The 14898-nt window shown below is 39.9% G+C and overlaps 3 protein-coding genes across 3 annotated transcripts in view; 2 read left to right on the top strand and 1 right to left on the bottom strand.

Annotated features, from left to right (window-relative positions):
• Positions 1 to 138: 138 nt before the first annotated feature.
• Positions 139 to 2192, top strand: zgc:113691 (uncharacterized protein LOC503529 homolog). The gene has a single exon (XM_035671319.1). The coding sequence runs from the start codon at positions 1178 to 1180 to the stop codon at positions 1934 to 1936; it is 759 nt and encodes a 252-aa protein (XP_035527212.1). The 5' UTR covers positions 139 to 1177; the 3' UTR covers positions 1937 to 2192.
• A 155-nt stretch (positions 2193 to 2347) lies between these two features.
• ndc1 (NDC1 transmembrane nucleoporin) lies at positions 2348 to 9997 on the top strand. Its single transcript, XM_035671316.1, has 18 exons — positions 2348 to 2522; positions 3377 to 3497; positions 3581 to 3682; positions 3833 to 4007; positions 4087 to 4219; positions 4517 to 4625; positions 4770 to 4821; positions 4956 to 5088; positions 5565 to 5657; positions 5758 to 5839; positions 5971 to 6132; positions 6218 to 6478; positions 6689 to 6801; positions 7410 to 7460; positions 8060 to 8123; positions 8213 to 8313; positions 8843 to 9003; positions 9088 to 9997. Exons 1-18 carry the CDS (start codon positions 2484 to 2486, stop codon positions 9149 to 9151), a joined length of 2016 nt encoding a protein of 671 aa, XP_035527209.1. The 5' UTR covers positions 2348 to 2483; the 3' UTR covers positions 9152 to 9997.
• Positions 9998 to 11255: 1258 nt separating this feature from the next.
• The window catches only part of dcaf8 (DDB1 and CUL4 associated factor 8), a 7808-nt gene continuing 4165 nt past the window's right edge, over positions 11256 to 14898 (bottom strand). The window contains exons 11-12 of the mRNA XM_035671317.1: positions 14528 to 14644; positions 11256 to 13437 (exon numbers count right to left, since the gene is read on the bottom strand). Coding sequence (XP_035527210.1) covers positions 13330 to 13437; positions 14528 to 14644 — 225 coding nt within the window. The 3' untranslated portion in view covers positions 11256 to 13329. The remainder of the gene's footprint in view (positions 13438 to 14527; positions 14645 to 14898) is intronic.

The following is a 14898-nucleotide window of genomic DNA, read 5'->3' as shown; positions in this document are numbered from 1 at the left end:
TCTTATTCCCTTTCTTGCCATGACCAACATCAGAAGATTGATGCCACGCTCATGTCTTCAAGATGAATATGAAGCTATAACTTTAAAACGAGGAAACAGCTAGCCTCACCTTTTTAACATTAACCACACCCCTTTTTTCAGTCCAAGCTACCAACTGCTAACTTTAGCCTTACATTAAACTGACATATGAGAGTGGTATCTTCTCTATAAGCCTGTTTCCAAAAATGTCTAAAGATTCCTTTCAATAACATTTAAGTTTCTTTCCACTGAAGTCTAAAAACATGTAAAACCTTTGCTTAATACCAACTGAAATTCAAATCACTCGAATCATATGACTGTAGATATTTGCATTATATTAATGATTAAAATATCAGAGAACAATTTCTGTTCACCGTTTTCTTTTAGTAAACTTAAAAGTTTTAGGCAGGCCAACCTTAAATCACCCCAGCCACCACACGTGTCAGCAACGTGACTCTTTTCCACCAGCTCCTGGCAGCATTAAAGGCGGCCAGTACATTTCAACAGTTGGACATTTTAAATATTTAAGGGAGAGATCGTAACTAATAGGTATAACTTCAACATTTCAAAGACAGCGTCTAACTTTAAAAGTGGGCATTTGGCTGCTGCTGCTGTTTTTCCAGCTCATCTATCTAAACTGTCGTGTGGTCGAGCAAACTGATAGAATCTAATGTGTCACTGTATGGATGCACAGATCACCTGCAGTGGAAAAATGTTACTTATGTATGTAAAGCCTGTTTCTACAAGCACACCACGTGTTGTCAGCACCTTACACGCGCGGGACCTCTGTTAAGTCTGAGTTTAATATTTCCATTAATTAACAAGGGCAATTTTTTTAGATTAATTAACAAAATAGAAAAAGAAATTGTGTCACTTGAAACGGTGTCAAAGGGATGGTGGCGCCCTAATTAATGGTCATTCTAGCCCCAGCTTTGAGTTACACAGGAGCTGCCTGTCAAACAGATAACCCTGTTAGAGGAATGTCACCTGCCTCAGTCTGAGCCATGCATGTAGCTGCTCATGCTTGTGAAGTGGATTTACCAACACCATGCTTAAGGACAATTTGAATAACTTGAGTAGTAACATTTTTTAAAGAAGAAATGCCCTTTTAGTATAATTTTTTTTTTAATATTGAGATTTGGAAACCTTACCCTGTAGGATGGCAACCTCAAATGGAAAAGGTGAAAAGGTGTCCAAATTTGAGACACTGAAGCTTTTGGAGAAATGCAGAAAGGAAAGAGACGATGCCATACACAGAGAAAGTGTTCTCAGAGAGAAACTTAGACAGTACGAGTCAAGGATGCGTTCAACTGAGGCTCTGAAACAGAAACTGAAGACCTTGACTATGGACAACAAAGAGCTGAGGAAACAAGTGAAGACTCTTCGCACTGAGATTGGACTCGAGTGCAGCCCTAAGTTCAATGGAAAGACCACAAAGGACATAATCAACGACTTGCATGAAAAGGACCGTGAGTGCAGTTCCCTGGTGGAGAAGGCTGGGAAACTAAGTCTGACCATTGATGATTTGACCTCAGAGTTGGCCAATACAGTCACCTCTAAGACACTTTTAGAGGATCAAGTGCAGTCATTGCAGCAAAATCTCAAGGATATGACAAATAACCAACGCCGTCTGCTGAAATTGTGGGAAGACAAGAAGTCCCAGAGGGAGCAGCTGGCCCTCCCTGCAATTGCCCAGAAACCAGGACAAAAACCATTTGTCCATAGAGCAGTTCAAACTGAGATGTCCATTGGTCTATCCCAAAAGCTCCCAGTCAATGCCTTTGAGACCAAGCCATTCTCTTTGGATAATGACAAAAAGACTGTTTTGGATAAACACAGTTTTCCAAATTATGGAAACGGCTATCACCATGACAAGAAAGGTTTTTTGCACGACGAAGCCAAAGGAATTCAGAATTGACTTGACTCACTGACTCACAGCCACTGACACTCTTAAAAAATAAAGCAGAGATTTAGCAAATCATAATTGGACAAACTGGAAAAATGAATATATCTGTAAATAAACAAATGAGTAAAAGGACATACGATTTAAACAATGAAAGGCTGTTTTAATGGCTTGTCTTGGTGCCTTGTGTAATTTAATTCTGTGACAATGTAGTTATTTCACTATATCATTCAACTGTAAGCTAACTTTATAGACCTGTTTCAGTAAACTAATATCCGAAGCAACTTTTAAAAGCTATTGTTTGTGGGCTTATTCCGTTCAACCAAGCTTGCATTGGTGACACACTCTGAATGTATACACACATTAATGTTGAACACGCTCGTTGAACTAAATTCATGTGGCTGTGATACTGGCAGCAGGCAGGAATACGGACAACCTTTTAATCGGGGTCCTTCAGAGGTCCCATGTGGCGCGATATGGGAAACTGAGTGTGAAATAGTTTGACAGCAGGAGAGCCGAAGTGATTATTGTCCCCGTGTGGCTCTCCGTCCATCCACACAACATGTTTTCTGCAGAGCAAAGTTGTTGGTTTGTCCGCAAGGTGAGTCTTTACGCTCAAGTCTTCATTCATAAAAGAGAAACGTGCAAGTTATCGCCTGTGCTAGCGTGCTAACTGCGAGCTGAAGCGAGCGTCGCTAACATTTGGCACAAAAACACAAAGAAACCAAGTTACAGAACAAGGAAGGAAAGTACAGTTAAGCTAAATATGTGCCAAGTAGGCCCAATATATGAGTATTTAAGTTTTTATACAGAAAAAAAGAACCGGAGCAAATTAAAATAACGGGCTAATCAAAAGAAAAATAGCTAGCGTTAAATATGTTTCTAAAATGGCTAGCTATTTTTACTAAATACCATTACAATAACATATTTCCTGTCAAGTTAGTATAGAGTTAAGTTTTGCAATGCATTATTAATATATATATATTTTTTTAATTAACCAAATCAGGCGGAAATAAGTTTGAAAATGATCCCCTGTTGGTTCACTTCCATACGTTAATATGATTTAAGCAGCACAATGGTCAAATCAATGCTAGTGAATAAGCGATTCTTTTTGAAAAAGGCTGTGTCAAGATGTTTAAGTGCATTTTTAACTTTGAAGGACATTCACGTTTGGTTGTCTTTCCAAACTAACTTGTGTACACACTAAAAGAGAACAGATGCTCAGTAGTTTCTACCACTAGAGGAACAGACAGTAAAGTATCCTGCGCTGCAAAACAGTATTTGAATTATGAACGAGTCTATCCTTTATTGTTATGTTTAGGTAAATACTCGTTTAGCCTAGAAAAGGCCAAAAATATTTGAAAATGCTAATCACTTAAATTTTAAACTTTAAAATTATTATTTTTAAATTGATTAAATTACATTTTTAATAATGAATGACTGACTGCTGTTCAGGTGATTTGCTGGAGAGCTGCGGCCAGTATTGCTTGGGCTGTCCTGTTGTTGCCACCCATCACTGCAGTTTTTGTAATCCTCAGCAAGTTCAGTCTCCTGCATCCCATCCAGACGATATCAGGTCAGTCACCACGTTCATTGTGAGATTTGACTCCTAATCTGAGGTCGTGTGAAGCTTATTATAGAATGTTTTTTTATGCGCAGAATGCCTGTCCCTCCTAAGGAGTGCAAGTGCCATCTTCTCATTAATCCTGCTGTGTGGAGTGATCCTCATGGTTGGGTTCCTGAACCTGGAGTATTATACAGGTGAGTGTCAGGGGGCTGTTTGGTATTGTTAACTTGCGTCTGAAGGATGTCATGTGATTACCTGTTACTTTGAGTTTACACATTGCATCTGCTCAACAGCACACACAGACTTTGCTTGTAACTCTTGTTGTTTGTTCTGTTTCTTTTAAGTCATCCCAACTATTGCGTGCTCGAAAATTGCCCTATTGGGTCAGCTGCTCCACCCTCGTCAGCTTGTCAACTCCCTGGTCCACTGCATCATGGGAATAATCGTGGCATGGTGTTGTGCCATCACCATCGGTGGCAGATATGAGACACTCGGCTACCCTTGTGCACAGAGTGATGGGTAAGCAAGCTACCACATAAAACATGTTTAGCTTTACATACTTCATCCATAGTCTAATTGCCCCGTTTGTTTTCAACAGTGACAGCTCTCCTCAGATGTGTCTAAATGAGTATCACCTCATCCTTCTGCTGGCTGGAGCCTTTGTTGGATTCTCTTACAGTCTGCTGGGTGTGATCCACAACATGAACTATGTCTCTTTCCACACTGTTCAGGTATGTGACATGAGTTTACTCATTTAAACCACTGACGATGATGCAAAGACTGAATATTTAAGTATATATGAATATAAGATCTGTTTACATCTTAAATGCTTTTTGTAGTCATTAATCAGCCTCCATTTACACCTCGGTCAAATCTGGTTTACACTTCTGCCAATCAACATACAGGTTTATTAATCTTTGGTATCGAAAAATGCAGACCCAAACATTGGAAAGACAAAATATCAGGTATTGTCCTTTTCAATCGTTTATGATTAGCGTTGATGTTAACTCATTGTTGTTCTTCTACAGCAATACAAATACCTTCGCTTTAAGGGATCCTTACCTTTGGTGGTGAAGTGCAGCGCCACTCAAGCACTTAAATCTGTCAGGAACTACATTGTTGTGTATTTGTTTTTAGGTAAGTGACCTCTGTTTACAAATGAATCTTCAGTAACACAGAGCTCCCTCACCATAGAACAAACTTTTAAAAGAGTTTAACTTTCACATTATTGTTCAGTTATTAACTGAGCTCTGTTTTTATTTACCTCTTTTATGTTAACAGGATACATTCCCAAAGCATGGATTTGTAAAACACTGAATCTGCATTTGAACAGGTCAGTATAGATTCTATGTTTATATATGATTGAACAGACATTCTTGTTTTATTTTAGTTTGAGCCCAGCCACAAAGTGCTGTATTTTGGACAGATAAAGTGATGAATGTATCTGTGTTTGATCTCCACCTCCAGCTCCGCCCACCCTCTTGACAGCATAGCTGGACTGCTGGACTTCTTCCTGCTCTACCACCTGTGGATCAGTGCCAGCTTCCTCCTCTTCACTTGGCACATCACACTGCTGCTCTTTAGGATCTTTGTCACTGAGGTATGTGTCTATCAATAAAAGATAAAGTGTATACAATCAAAAATCAAAAGGCTCACTGTGCTATAGAAATGACCACATTTAGTTTGTTCCCTTCTGTTTGACTTAATTATAAATTCTGATACCTCAGCACATCTGATCATTTAACCAACGAACACAGTGCCAACTGACCTTGGTGACCACCATAAAATTGCATGTACTGAGCCCAGTTCTGATTGCTAATTTGTGCCTGTGATTGAATAAAAAGTGTTAAAGTGTTTTGTTGCAAAGAAAACTTTTCTTTGACTTTTAAATTATTTAGACACTAGGGGGCAATGTTGTCATTGCTTTGAATGTCCAAGTATCTGAAGAGCACCAGATTTAACTGCATTGTATTATTCATAGTGAACATTCCAGAATTCATCTGATCAGTTAAATGACCCTTGTGGGCCGTGCCTTTAATGTCATACATTATCTTATGCACTTCCTGTTATCTGCAGGTGTACAGTTTTCCTGTGCAGTCATCTTTTACTGAGGATGTTCACCAGTGTCTTCCTAAAGTTCTTACCGACAACCAGCCAATGATACTGAAGGTAGGTAAAACACATAATTAGATTATTTCAAGCATCTTCTTTTTAGTGATTACTGGTCATTAAATGTGGGTGTTGTAACTTGTCTTTTCCCAAATGTTAGTTTCTAGCTCTGCAGGACTTGGCTCTGCTGTCTCAACACTCCCCATCACGACGCTGTGAGGTCTTCAGTCTGAGTCAGCCAGGTCTGTCACCTTGTCTGCACAAAAAACACGTTCCTTGCTTGAACTGTTAATGTCAAATAAATAATTAAATCATTCAGTTGTATTTATTAGCAAACAAAATGCATTTATCTTTTTCATTCTTTCATTCCCAGGTGGCCATCCTCATAACTGGAACGCCATCAGTAAGGAGTGTATGTCTCTGCTGGCTGATCTGACCCAGAGACTCGTGGCCTATCATGACACTGTAGCAACCAATGGCAGGGCTAAATCATTGTCTACTGGGAGTGAACGGAAGACTTCATCTGAGACATCAGGTATGTTGCTATAAAACATAAATAAATGTAACTGTTTATGACCAGTCCTCTTTTTCCTTATTGTCCCCTTTTTTTTTCTTTAAAGTAACCTCAGGTACAGACGATCTGATGAGCCCGCGGCCTACTTTTCTTATGAAAACTCCAGCTTCGGTCTTTGCGCGCTCCATTGTTGGCGGCCCACAGAGTCCTCTGACGGCGCCATTCACGCCTGACCTGGACAGCCCCTTTGCTTCTCCCGCCCTGCGGCGTCTTACTGCTCCTGTGGAACAATTCTCGCCGTGGTCCGGCACAGTGCAGAGCCCACACGTCATGAGGAGAGGCCCAAAACTCTGGTCCACCTCCACAGGTGAGAGTAGGATAATGGATCACTTAGATCAGACACTTTAAGGTCCAACCTTAGCCAAATAGAGTTGACAAACATTATTAGCAGCCACTGCTAGTACATATGTGGTGCCTCAAGACCTTTTTATACTAGAAATGTTTTGAATGATCGATATCTGTGAATCCAGCTTTCTTACCAGTTCCAAGTTGTGATTTAGCATCTGTCTCTGTGCAGATTCACAAGTCAATGGCAGTCCCCAGTCATCCCCTGCCTCAGTTCCCAGTCCCAAGCAGGAACCATCCAAACCGAGTCTCCTGGCTCAGTTTCTCCAGAACAGAAGAGAACAGGTACTTCAGTCTTGTTACACAATTTAAAATATAGATGCTAGTATGTCTTATACAGCATTGACAAAAGGCTTTTCATACTTAACATTTATTAACCTTGGGCAAACAATAGTAACCTTGGGCAAACATACAGATACTCAGTACTTTTACTCGGGCAAAGGCTGCACCAGAAACTCCCCCAAGACATCAACAATGCCAAAAAGATTACATTTTACTTTACATTATTGTTATTTTGTTGCCTACTTTATTTTGTAAGAAATAAAAAAATAAGGAACATCTTGGATGCAGGCAGTTTATTTCTTTCCTTAATTCAATGCAGAGCTATTCGGTTGTTAAGCAATGACTCTGAAAAAGGATGACGAAGTAAACTAGCATCATGTTTTTAACACTGGCTTGGAAAAGTCTGTCTGTAGCCATGTTGCAGATCTTTTTTACTGACTACTTCTGCTGTATAAAGTAAAGGCCACATCGCCCACCTTAGTTCTGATTTGAAGTTGTTGAGGTGGTCTCAGCCAAGGGTTAAGTGTGAAAAGCCAATATTTTATTTGTGTTACATATTTCTTGTACAGTTTTGAAAGCAAAAGAACTTTACACTTAATTGTCCCATTCAGGTTAAAAATTTCTTGGCAAAGCGGGTGCTGATAATGTATTTGTTTAACAAGGTAAGGATGTGTGACCTGTGCATGCTGTCGTCTTTAGGCTTCTGAACACAGTGAGAGGCTCCCTGCATGCTCTCATCTGACACTGTAGATTTTCATTTGGTTTGACCAAATCTAGTAACCTCACCCTGCAAGCATCACTAATTGAACACTGCTGGTTTTGGGCTTGATTGTGCAGACATTACTAATGTAGCTCTTTTCCATCCATCTAACTGTTACAATGAGTCTTAGTAATTACATAGCTTGAATTAAGGAGTTGTTTAACGCATGTGTCTTGTCACTTAGCTATTAATTGGTATGTGTTCTAATCAAGTGTTCAGAAATTTTGCTCTTGTGATCGTATCAGAAGCGTGACGTACTTACTAAACTTATCACAGCCAAATATCTTAGTTGCATGTGCTATTTCCTCTTTGTAGAAACTAGTTTGGTTAGTCTGCTTTGCTTTCAGAGTTTTCTGTATCTTCTTTTGATCTGCAAGTTGTAGCATAGTCTCACTAAAACTCTGTCTGTCTAACAACCCCTAATTCACCAGTCTACTGTAAATGTGATTCTGAATGTCTGTTAAGTAGAGAACTTGCACTAGTTAATATAATCCCTTACAGCTTCCAGAAGCATCCAGTCAAGCTCTGTTTGCAGACAGCCAGGCGCACATCTGGGCTTTAGAAGGTAGGAAGAGATGGTGGACTTCTTCATTTCATACGGTTACGGATTGATGCAACATCTACATGACAATGTCCTCTAATGTCCTCCTCCAGGGCTGTCTTACCTTGTTCAAGCCTCCTTCTCAGAAGACCAGTTTGGGGTTGTACAGACTACATTACCCAGCATTCTCAGTTGCATGCTGGTCTTACAAGAGGTAATCTGTCATGATTTACTGCAGCTACCCTGAGAGTACATATTGGCACAGCAACGAGGATTAAAAATAACTGACTTATCAGATTTCATAGCCCTGCTGTATTGTACTGTGTGTGTGAAATCTGCCTTGCATAGCACTCTGTGGTTAAGTATCAACCACCACCAAACTTTGTACCTACAACACAACCCGTACAGTACTATGTGCTTGCTAAGATTAGAGAAAGTGAAAAGGGCTAACTCATCTAAATAATGAAAAAGAACATTTCCTTTATCTGGGTGGTATTTCTCTGGTATTGACATTGACCCTGTAGATAGCAGAGGGAATTTGAATTCTCAAGCGTATGAGACATAAAGGAAACAAGAGGAAACTGTAAAGATACTTGTTCATAGTGACACATTTATACAACAGGTACACACAGCCAGGACACCATTACATACACTGCACCATGGTGGAGGTGAAACAAAATGACTGTTTATTTTGCATTGTGCGCCCACTGATCGCAGTCGTGTCCTGTCCTCCTTGACTTCAGGCAGTAGATCGACACTTCAAGCTGCCTCATGCCTCCAGTAAGCCTGTAAGGTCGACCGGCAGTATGGGAGACTCTACTTACAAAACGCTGCGCTTTGCTCTCAGGGCCACCCTCAAGACTGCCATCTACAGGATAACTACTATGTTTGGAAACCACCTAAAGTAAGACCGGTCATTAAAAGCGGCTTTCTTTAAATGCTAATGCAGCGAATGCTAACTACTTCATTTTGTTTTTTAACTCCTCAGTGCTATTCAGATGTCTGCAGAGCACCGGAAAAGATTGCAGCAGTTTCTCGAGTACAAGGAATAACACACCTGACACTTGGCTCCTGTGCCTTCAGATTCTTATCAGTGTGATTTGTGTGTGTGCGCGTGCGTTTGCACATTAGCACAAATGAGGCAGCAAGTGAAAGCGCATGATAGTGCCTCTTTTAATATTTATGTCTGCACTATGTCATGGCAGATTGTATTTGATAGGCTAGATCACATCTCCGACATGCATGAGGCGGGGGCAGGAAGCCCAACCAATAAACTGAAACAGGTTGGAAGACTGCTGGCGCCCGCTGTTTGGGGAGATTTCAACTAGCTTACTGTGTAGATAAGCGACTCATTCCAAAGGATGTTTGTTTCATTTGTGTTACAAGAAAATCATATCATGTAATCTTTGTTGACTTTTGTTAATTGGGATGAGTTGTAAAGGGCTATTCACGCTGCACTTGTACTAAATTCTTCTGGTTTCGTATTTAATCTGTCCTCTTGAATTACATCCTTGTGATTACAAAACATTTGGCATCAGGTGTGATGAGTGAGAGAGATGTCGGAGTAGTGTGTCAGAATGTGATCTGATATGTATTTTCGCAGGTCTGGTTTTGTTGTAGACACCAGCTTGGAGAACCAGTTTACAGCTGTGCACATCGGTTCATAGGTTCTCCAATTAGAAAATACACCATAGTCAGATTTACAGATCAGACATGTCTCTGTACATGTTAAGTATTTGCTTTTGTCGGTTTCGTTCATGTGATTTGAGGTTGTCATTTGTCAGATTAAGGATGGATATATGGTGTGACTGGGAAAATTTTTTCACTGCCAACATGTATTTAGTTTGAATACCCACTCAAAGATCTGTTGAATAAAATCCAATATGTAAAGATGATGTGTGATGTGTATTTCTCAACTGAAAAGAGCACAGAGTCTATGAATGTAGGGAACAATTTTCTCAGAAATTTGATTCCTATATAAAGATCAAGTTTTACACTTGAGTCCCTTTTTACCTAATGGAAAAAAATGTAATGCAAGAGGCCATGCAGATAAGAGTGGAAGGTGTGGACTAATGTGCTCATCAACATATAGAGAGTAATAATAGAAACGGATTAAAAAAAAATTCTCTCCAAAATGTTAGGAAATCACAAATCTATGCTCTTGACTTTTGCATAATCATCTGGTTGTACTCAACCCGTAAACTGGACATATGTCCTTCCTCAGTTTGCATACTGGAAACATCCAGGAAAAAGAAGTGCGTCTGCTTGAAACTTCCATTAATAGAATAGGTCCTTTCCACAGCATACATTGTAAACAATGGCTGTATTATTCAAGTGCCAGTCATCCATGACATTGTGATACTGAGCCAATGTGCACAATACAGGGACCCTAAAACTACACCTGTGCTAATCCTATCAAAATGTCTTCTGATTTAATAAATTAAATCAATCAAATATAAATGACTTATTTTATCTTACATGCTTGAACTAAGACATCCTATATTTAATAACTATAAAGCAAACATGAGTCAGTTTTAAGAAGTTATTCAGGAGATGTCATAATCCACTGTTCTTGGTAGTCTTACAAGAAAGTTCAACTGTATCTAGTTATAGTATAATGACTCAGTATTATTCAACTGTATATAGTTATAGTTTAAGGACTCAGAGTATATAGTGTTTTCTGTGGCTCTAGCTGAGCTTTCTGAAGCCTGAGAATAACCCTGATGATGTCTTGCTCAGTTTCAGTTTGGACTTTTTAATAGAAAGCCTGAATTTCAAACTTTGGGAGAGTCTCAGAGACATTACTACAGAGGGGATGGTGTCATGAAAGACACTTAAGTTGCATTATGGGAAATGTAGGATCCAGTCTTTTTGAGGCTTGACATAAAACTTAAGATAAAAGGTCAGGACATCTTACCCACTCTGAAAAATCTATTTTAAAAATTAACAAATCAGAATATCACTAATAACCCCAATATTTCTCAAACTATGCAAAGTATATGTGAATGTTTCTGGCAGCCTGGTGTAAACTCTCCACAGATAAAGAATAAAACCTCTTACGGCCACTTAAATCAACCAATAAATGAATGAATACATAAGTTTTTTTCCAACAATACAACACAGAACAAAACAATAAGAGGACAACAACGTCAAGAGCACTGTCTTTTTGTTTATTGCACGAATCGTACATATTTCCAACTGACCTGGTAGAACGCAATATTAGGCAGTGGTGGAAAAGAAATTGTTCATCAAAAGCCTTATTATGTATACAAGATGCCAAAAATAGCCAGTGGGAAAATCTGGATATAACCGTCTCAAATGATGGATTAAGATCTAGAAAGGAAATACTGTTTTTTTTTTCTTCTTGAACAAGAAAGAGAATCAAAACTTTAATACTTGAAATGACAGCAGGTTCTGTTCATAACAGAGGGATGTCATTCATAGGAGGAGAAACTGAACAAAAATGGTGCCTGAAGTCAACTTCTTTTTCTCTGGATTTTAAAAGTATTTTGTCCTCATATAGAATATAAACCTCTGCATCAATACCAATCAAATGTTTTGACATCTTTTTTTCTTCTTTTTTTTGAAGTCAAACAGCATTTTTTTTTTTTACAGTTTTAATATATATTTATATATGTACATATAAATTCAACTAACTAGAGTTCTCATAGAAAATGAGAAAAGCTGGACTTTATCGCTCTCACACAACAAATGACTGGCAAGCATATTGACCCTACCGCCCCCTCTGTCCTCCTCTTTGAGCTGACGTTAATACAGCACAGGTGGAAATTTCCTCACAAGTGATGTGCTGGCTGCAAACAACTGACCTGGTTCAAATGTTTGTCTGAGAAATGTTACTTAGCAATTGATTTGAGACTGTAAGCATCACAGACCGATTTTACACATGGACCTTTGTTAGTCCAATCTCCGTTGGCACATAGGCAGCCTTTCGATAACGATTTGATCCAGGTCGGTTCTGGCTCTATAAAAAATCACACAGTTCCCCAAAAGAACCCAACAACAGCTCTCGTATCCTATGCACATGCTGAACACCATCTGCCTCTGGATTTTAATGTTCAACTAGAGAGTTGAACTAAAGATTTCCTGTCAAAGATGGGTGTCAGGGGTGAAGACTGAGGGGATGAAGAAGAAGAGGAATGAGGAGGAGGAAAGGCTGGTGGAAGCAAAAGAAACCTCCTCTTCCTTTGTCGAAAAAACGCTCAAGTGCAAAATATCCCCCCCCCGCTCGAAAAATTCAAAGAAACAAACTAAACTTCACTGTAGGTTTTCAAAAGGAGAGATACAAGACTAGAGAACAGCTCTTCCCCCCCATGGATCACACACTCAGTGCACGTTTTTGTCTGTGTCTCAAACTAAAGCATCCCTGATTCAAAGTGCACTCAGTAGTGAGGGGAGAGGGTGACGGGGAGAGGAGGGGAGGGATTAGCTGAGGGCAGCATGTAGGGTGATGCAGCATGTAGGGATTTTAGTAGTCCTCGGAAAGAAAACCGGTGAAAAATGCAACTAGCTGCACAAGCTCAGGGCCAGAATTCAGTATGAGACTGGGGGCGATGCTGGAGTTTCCCCTCTGTACGTTCAAATTAAAGGAAGTCACATTGAGGGGTTTGTTTTAGGGTACCATTCTACACCCTTCTCGCCTTCCTCAGTACATAAAGTTTGAGAGCAAGAAGTGTGTTACTAAGAGAAGGGGAGGGGGGGATGCTGGTGTGTGCTGGTGCTGTATAGCTTCCTACGGGGTGCCTAAAGAGAAGGTGCTTGTTGCCATACACGCACAGTACAATGTTCTGTTCTGGGGCTAGGCAGAGCATATAGATAATGTATGGACAAGCAGAGGGGGACCCTCCAAGTGGTTTATAGGGATGTAAGCACTCACTAAACCTCTTTGTACAATTCTCAAAAATCTGGAAGTGTGTATGCAGTCTGTAGTCACCGTTTGCACACTCACAACTGCTGGGAAACCAGGCGTTTAAGCATCTCTGTCACTCTGCTTCAAAACTATGTTTAAGTAAATGTGTGTGTTTATCTGTATGAGTTCGTATGTGTGTAAAAAAAATAAAACACCTCCAGTCTGTGGCTCGTCAGTGTTTGAGTGTGCCAGTGTGTCAATAGTGCTTGCCTATGTGCATCAATTCAAGGGCAATAAAGTGTGTATGTATGTGTGTGTGTGTGTGTGTGTGTGTGTATGTGTCTAAGTATGTATGTGTGTGGCTCAGGAAGACATGCACTGGACGTGGTCTGGACCCCCTTCCTCTTCATCGGAGGAATCTGGAGAGCTCCAGGACTCATCTGTGTCTGCATCTGCACCCTCGCGGCGGGCCTGCGTCCAGACAAACAAGAGGAGGACAGACAAACATAGGAATGAGACTAATTGGGCCTGAAATAGTTTGCAAACATTTTGCCAAGCTGGTCCTTAATGTTAGAAATTGTACTGTACATTTCCAGTGCTAAATTACCAGTAAATCCACCCTGGAATGCTAATTTTTATTAAGAGATTCTGCCTCCAGATGACAACAAATTTCTGTTTCCTTCTTGACCAAACAAAAGTTATGTTCACAGGGTTTTCCCTGCTTATCTGACTCAAAGGTGGGGCCGTATTATTGGCCGCTGCCTTTGTTGAAAATTCCAACTAAAACACAAAGGCTTTTTTTTTTTTTATGCCAAAAGTATTGTGCCTTTTATCAGCAGCTGCTTTGATGATCTTATACAACTCGTGTTGAGGCAATGACACATTCATTCATTCAGAAGTGAAGCGACGATAACATTGTTGGTAACAGGCTTGGTAGTGAATGTATTAGTGTATTTAGTTTTTTTCAATAGTTTCCATATCATGTGATCCACCTGTTATCTGTTCACTGGTCACATCTGAAAGCTCTTTTACTTCATCATGCTTGTCTTCACTTTTTCCATCAGGCTTGGTTCCCCTTTGTCTAAAAGGTGCGTGCAGACACTATGTATGCCACATACGTTTTCCTGCCTTTGCCACATTTGGTTTACATTCAGTGTTACTAAAATACAATTACTTCCTAATAAAACATCTGCAGAGTCTATTCTTTTGTATATTTTTGTGCATTGTTTACACCCATGTTTGCTAGCGTGCAGTCTTCCTATTTCCTGCCTTTGAGGCTGCATTGTTATGCTTCGCACGTCACAGCATCCAACTGTCAATAAGCAGAACAGCAGTACTCGGCTTCCTTATGACCTCCAATTTTATAATACCAACTGTATCCTACATACTATTTAAGGGGTGTTCCAGTAATGTCATAGGGGTTGGGGTTTAGTTAGGGGGCCCTGTAGGTCGCGTACTACAAATAAAGGCAAAGTCCTAGATTCTACATTTCCCATGCCCATGTCTTTTCAACGCCACCCTGAAACACAATTAAATAATTCTGTAGTGTTTGAGAGCTCACCCTTGGGGGCCGTCTGTTCCTCATGTGTCTCATCAGGAACCACAGCAGCTGGGTGTCATACTGGTCACCGTGGCGCACGCTGTCCTCATCGCGCTCCCGCTTGTTTTTCTTCATCACCTTGACCAACACAACAAATAGTTTATTACAGGTGTGAATGTGGTAAACAAGAGAATGCACTCACAGCAGATATGTCCCTAAAGAACTAATGTGTTACCATAATTAAACATAGCCACAGACTACATAAGAAAATACAATAAAATATTTCTTATTTATAATATTTATGTCCTGGGACTCATCTTCTGTAGTTTTTGACATCATTCCTATTATGCTGAATTATGTCCCAAATAATTTGAATTAGTTAAAAAACTGTT

This window comes from Morone saxatilis, unplaced genomic scaffold, assembly GCF_004916995.1.
Source record: "Morone saxatilis isolate NCDOM2014 unplaced genomic scaffold, NCSU_SB_2.0 Contig23, whole genome shotgun sequence".
Classification (NCBI taxonomy): domain Eukaryota; kingdom Metazoa; phylum Chordata; class Actinopteri; family Moronidae; genus Morone; species Morone saxatilis.
This window is presented reverse-complemented; position numbering and strand designations above follow the sequence as displayed.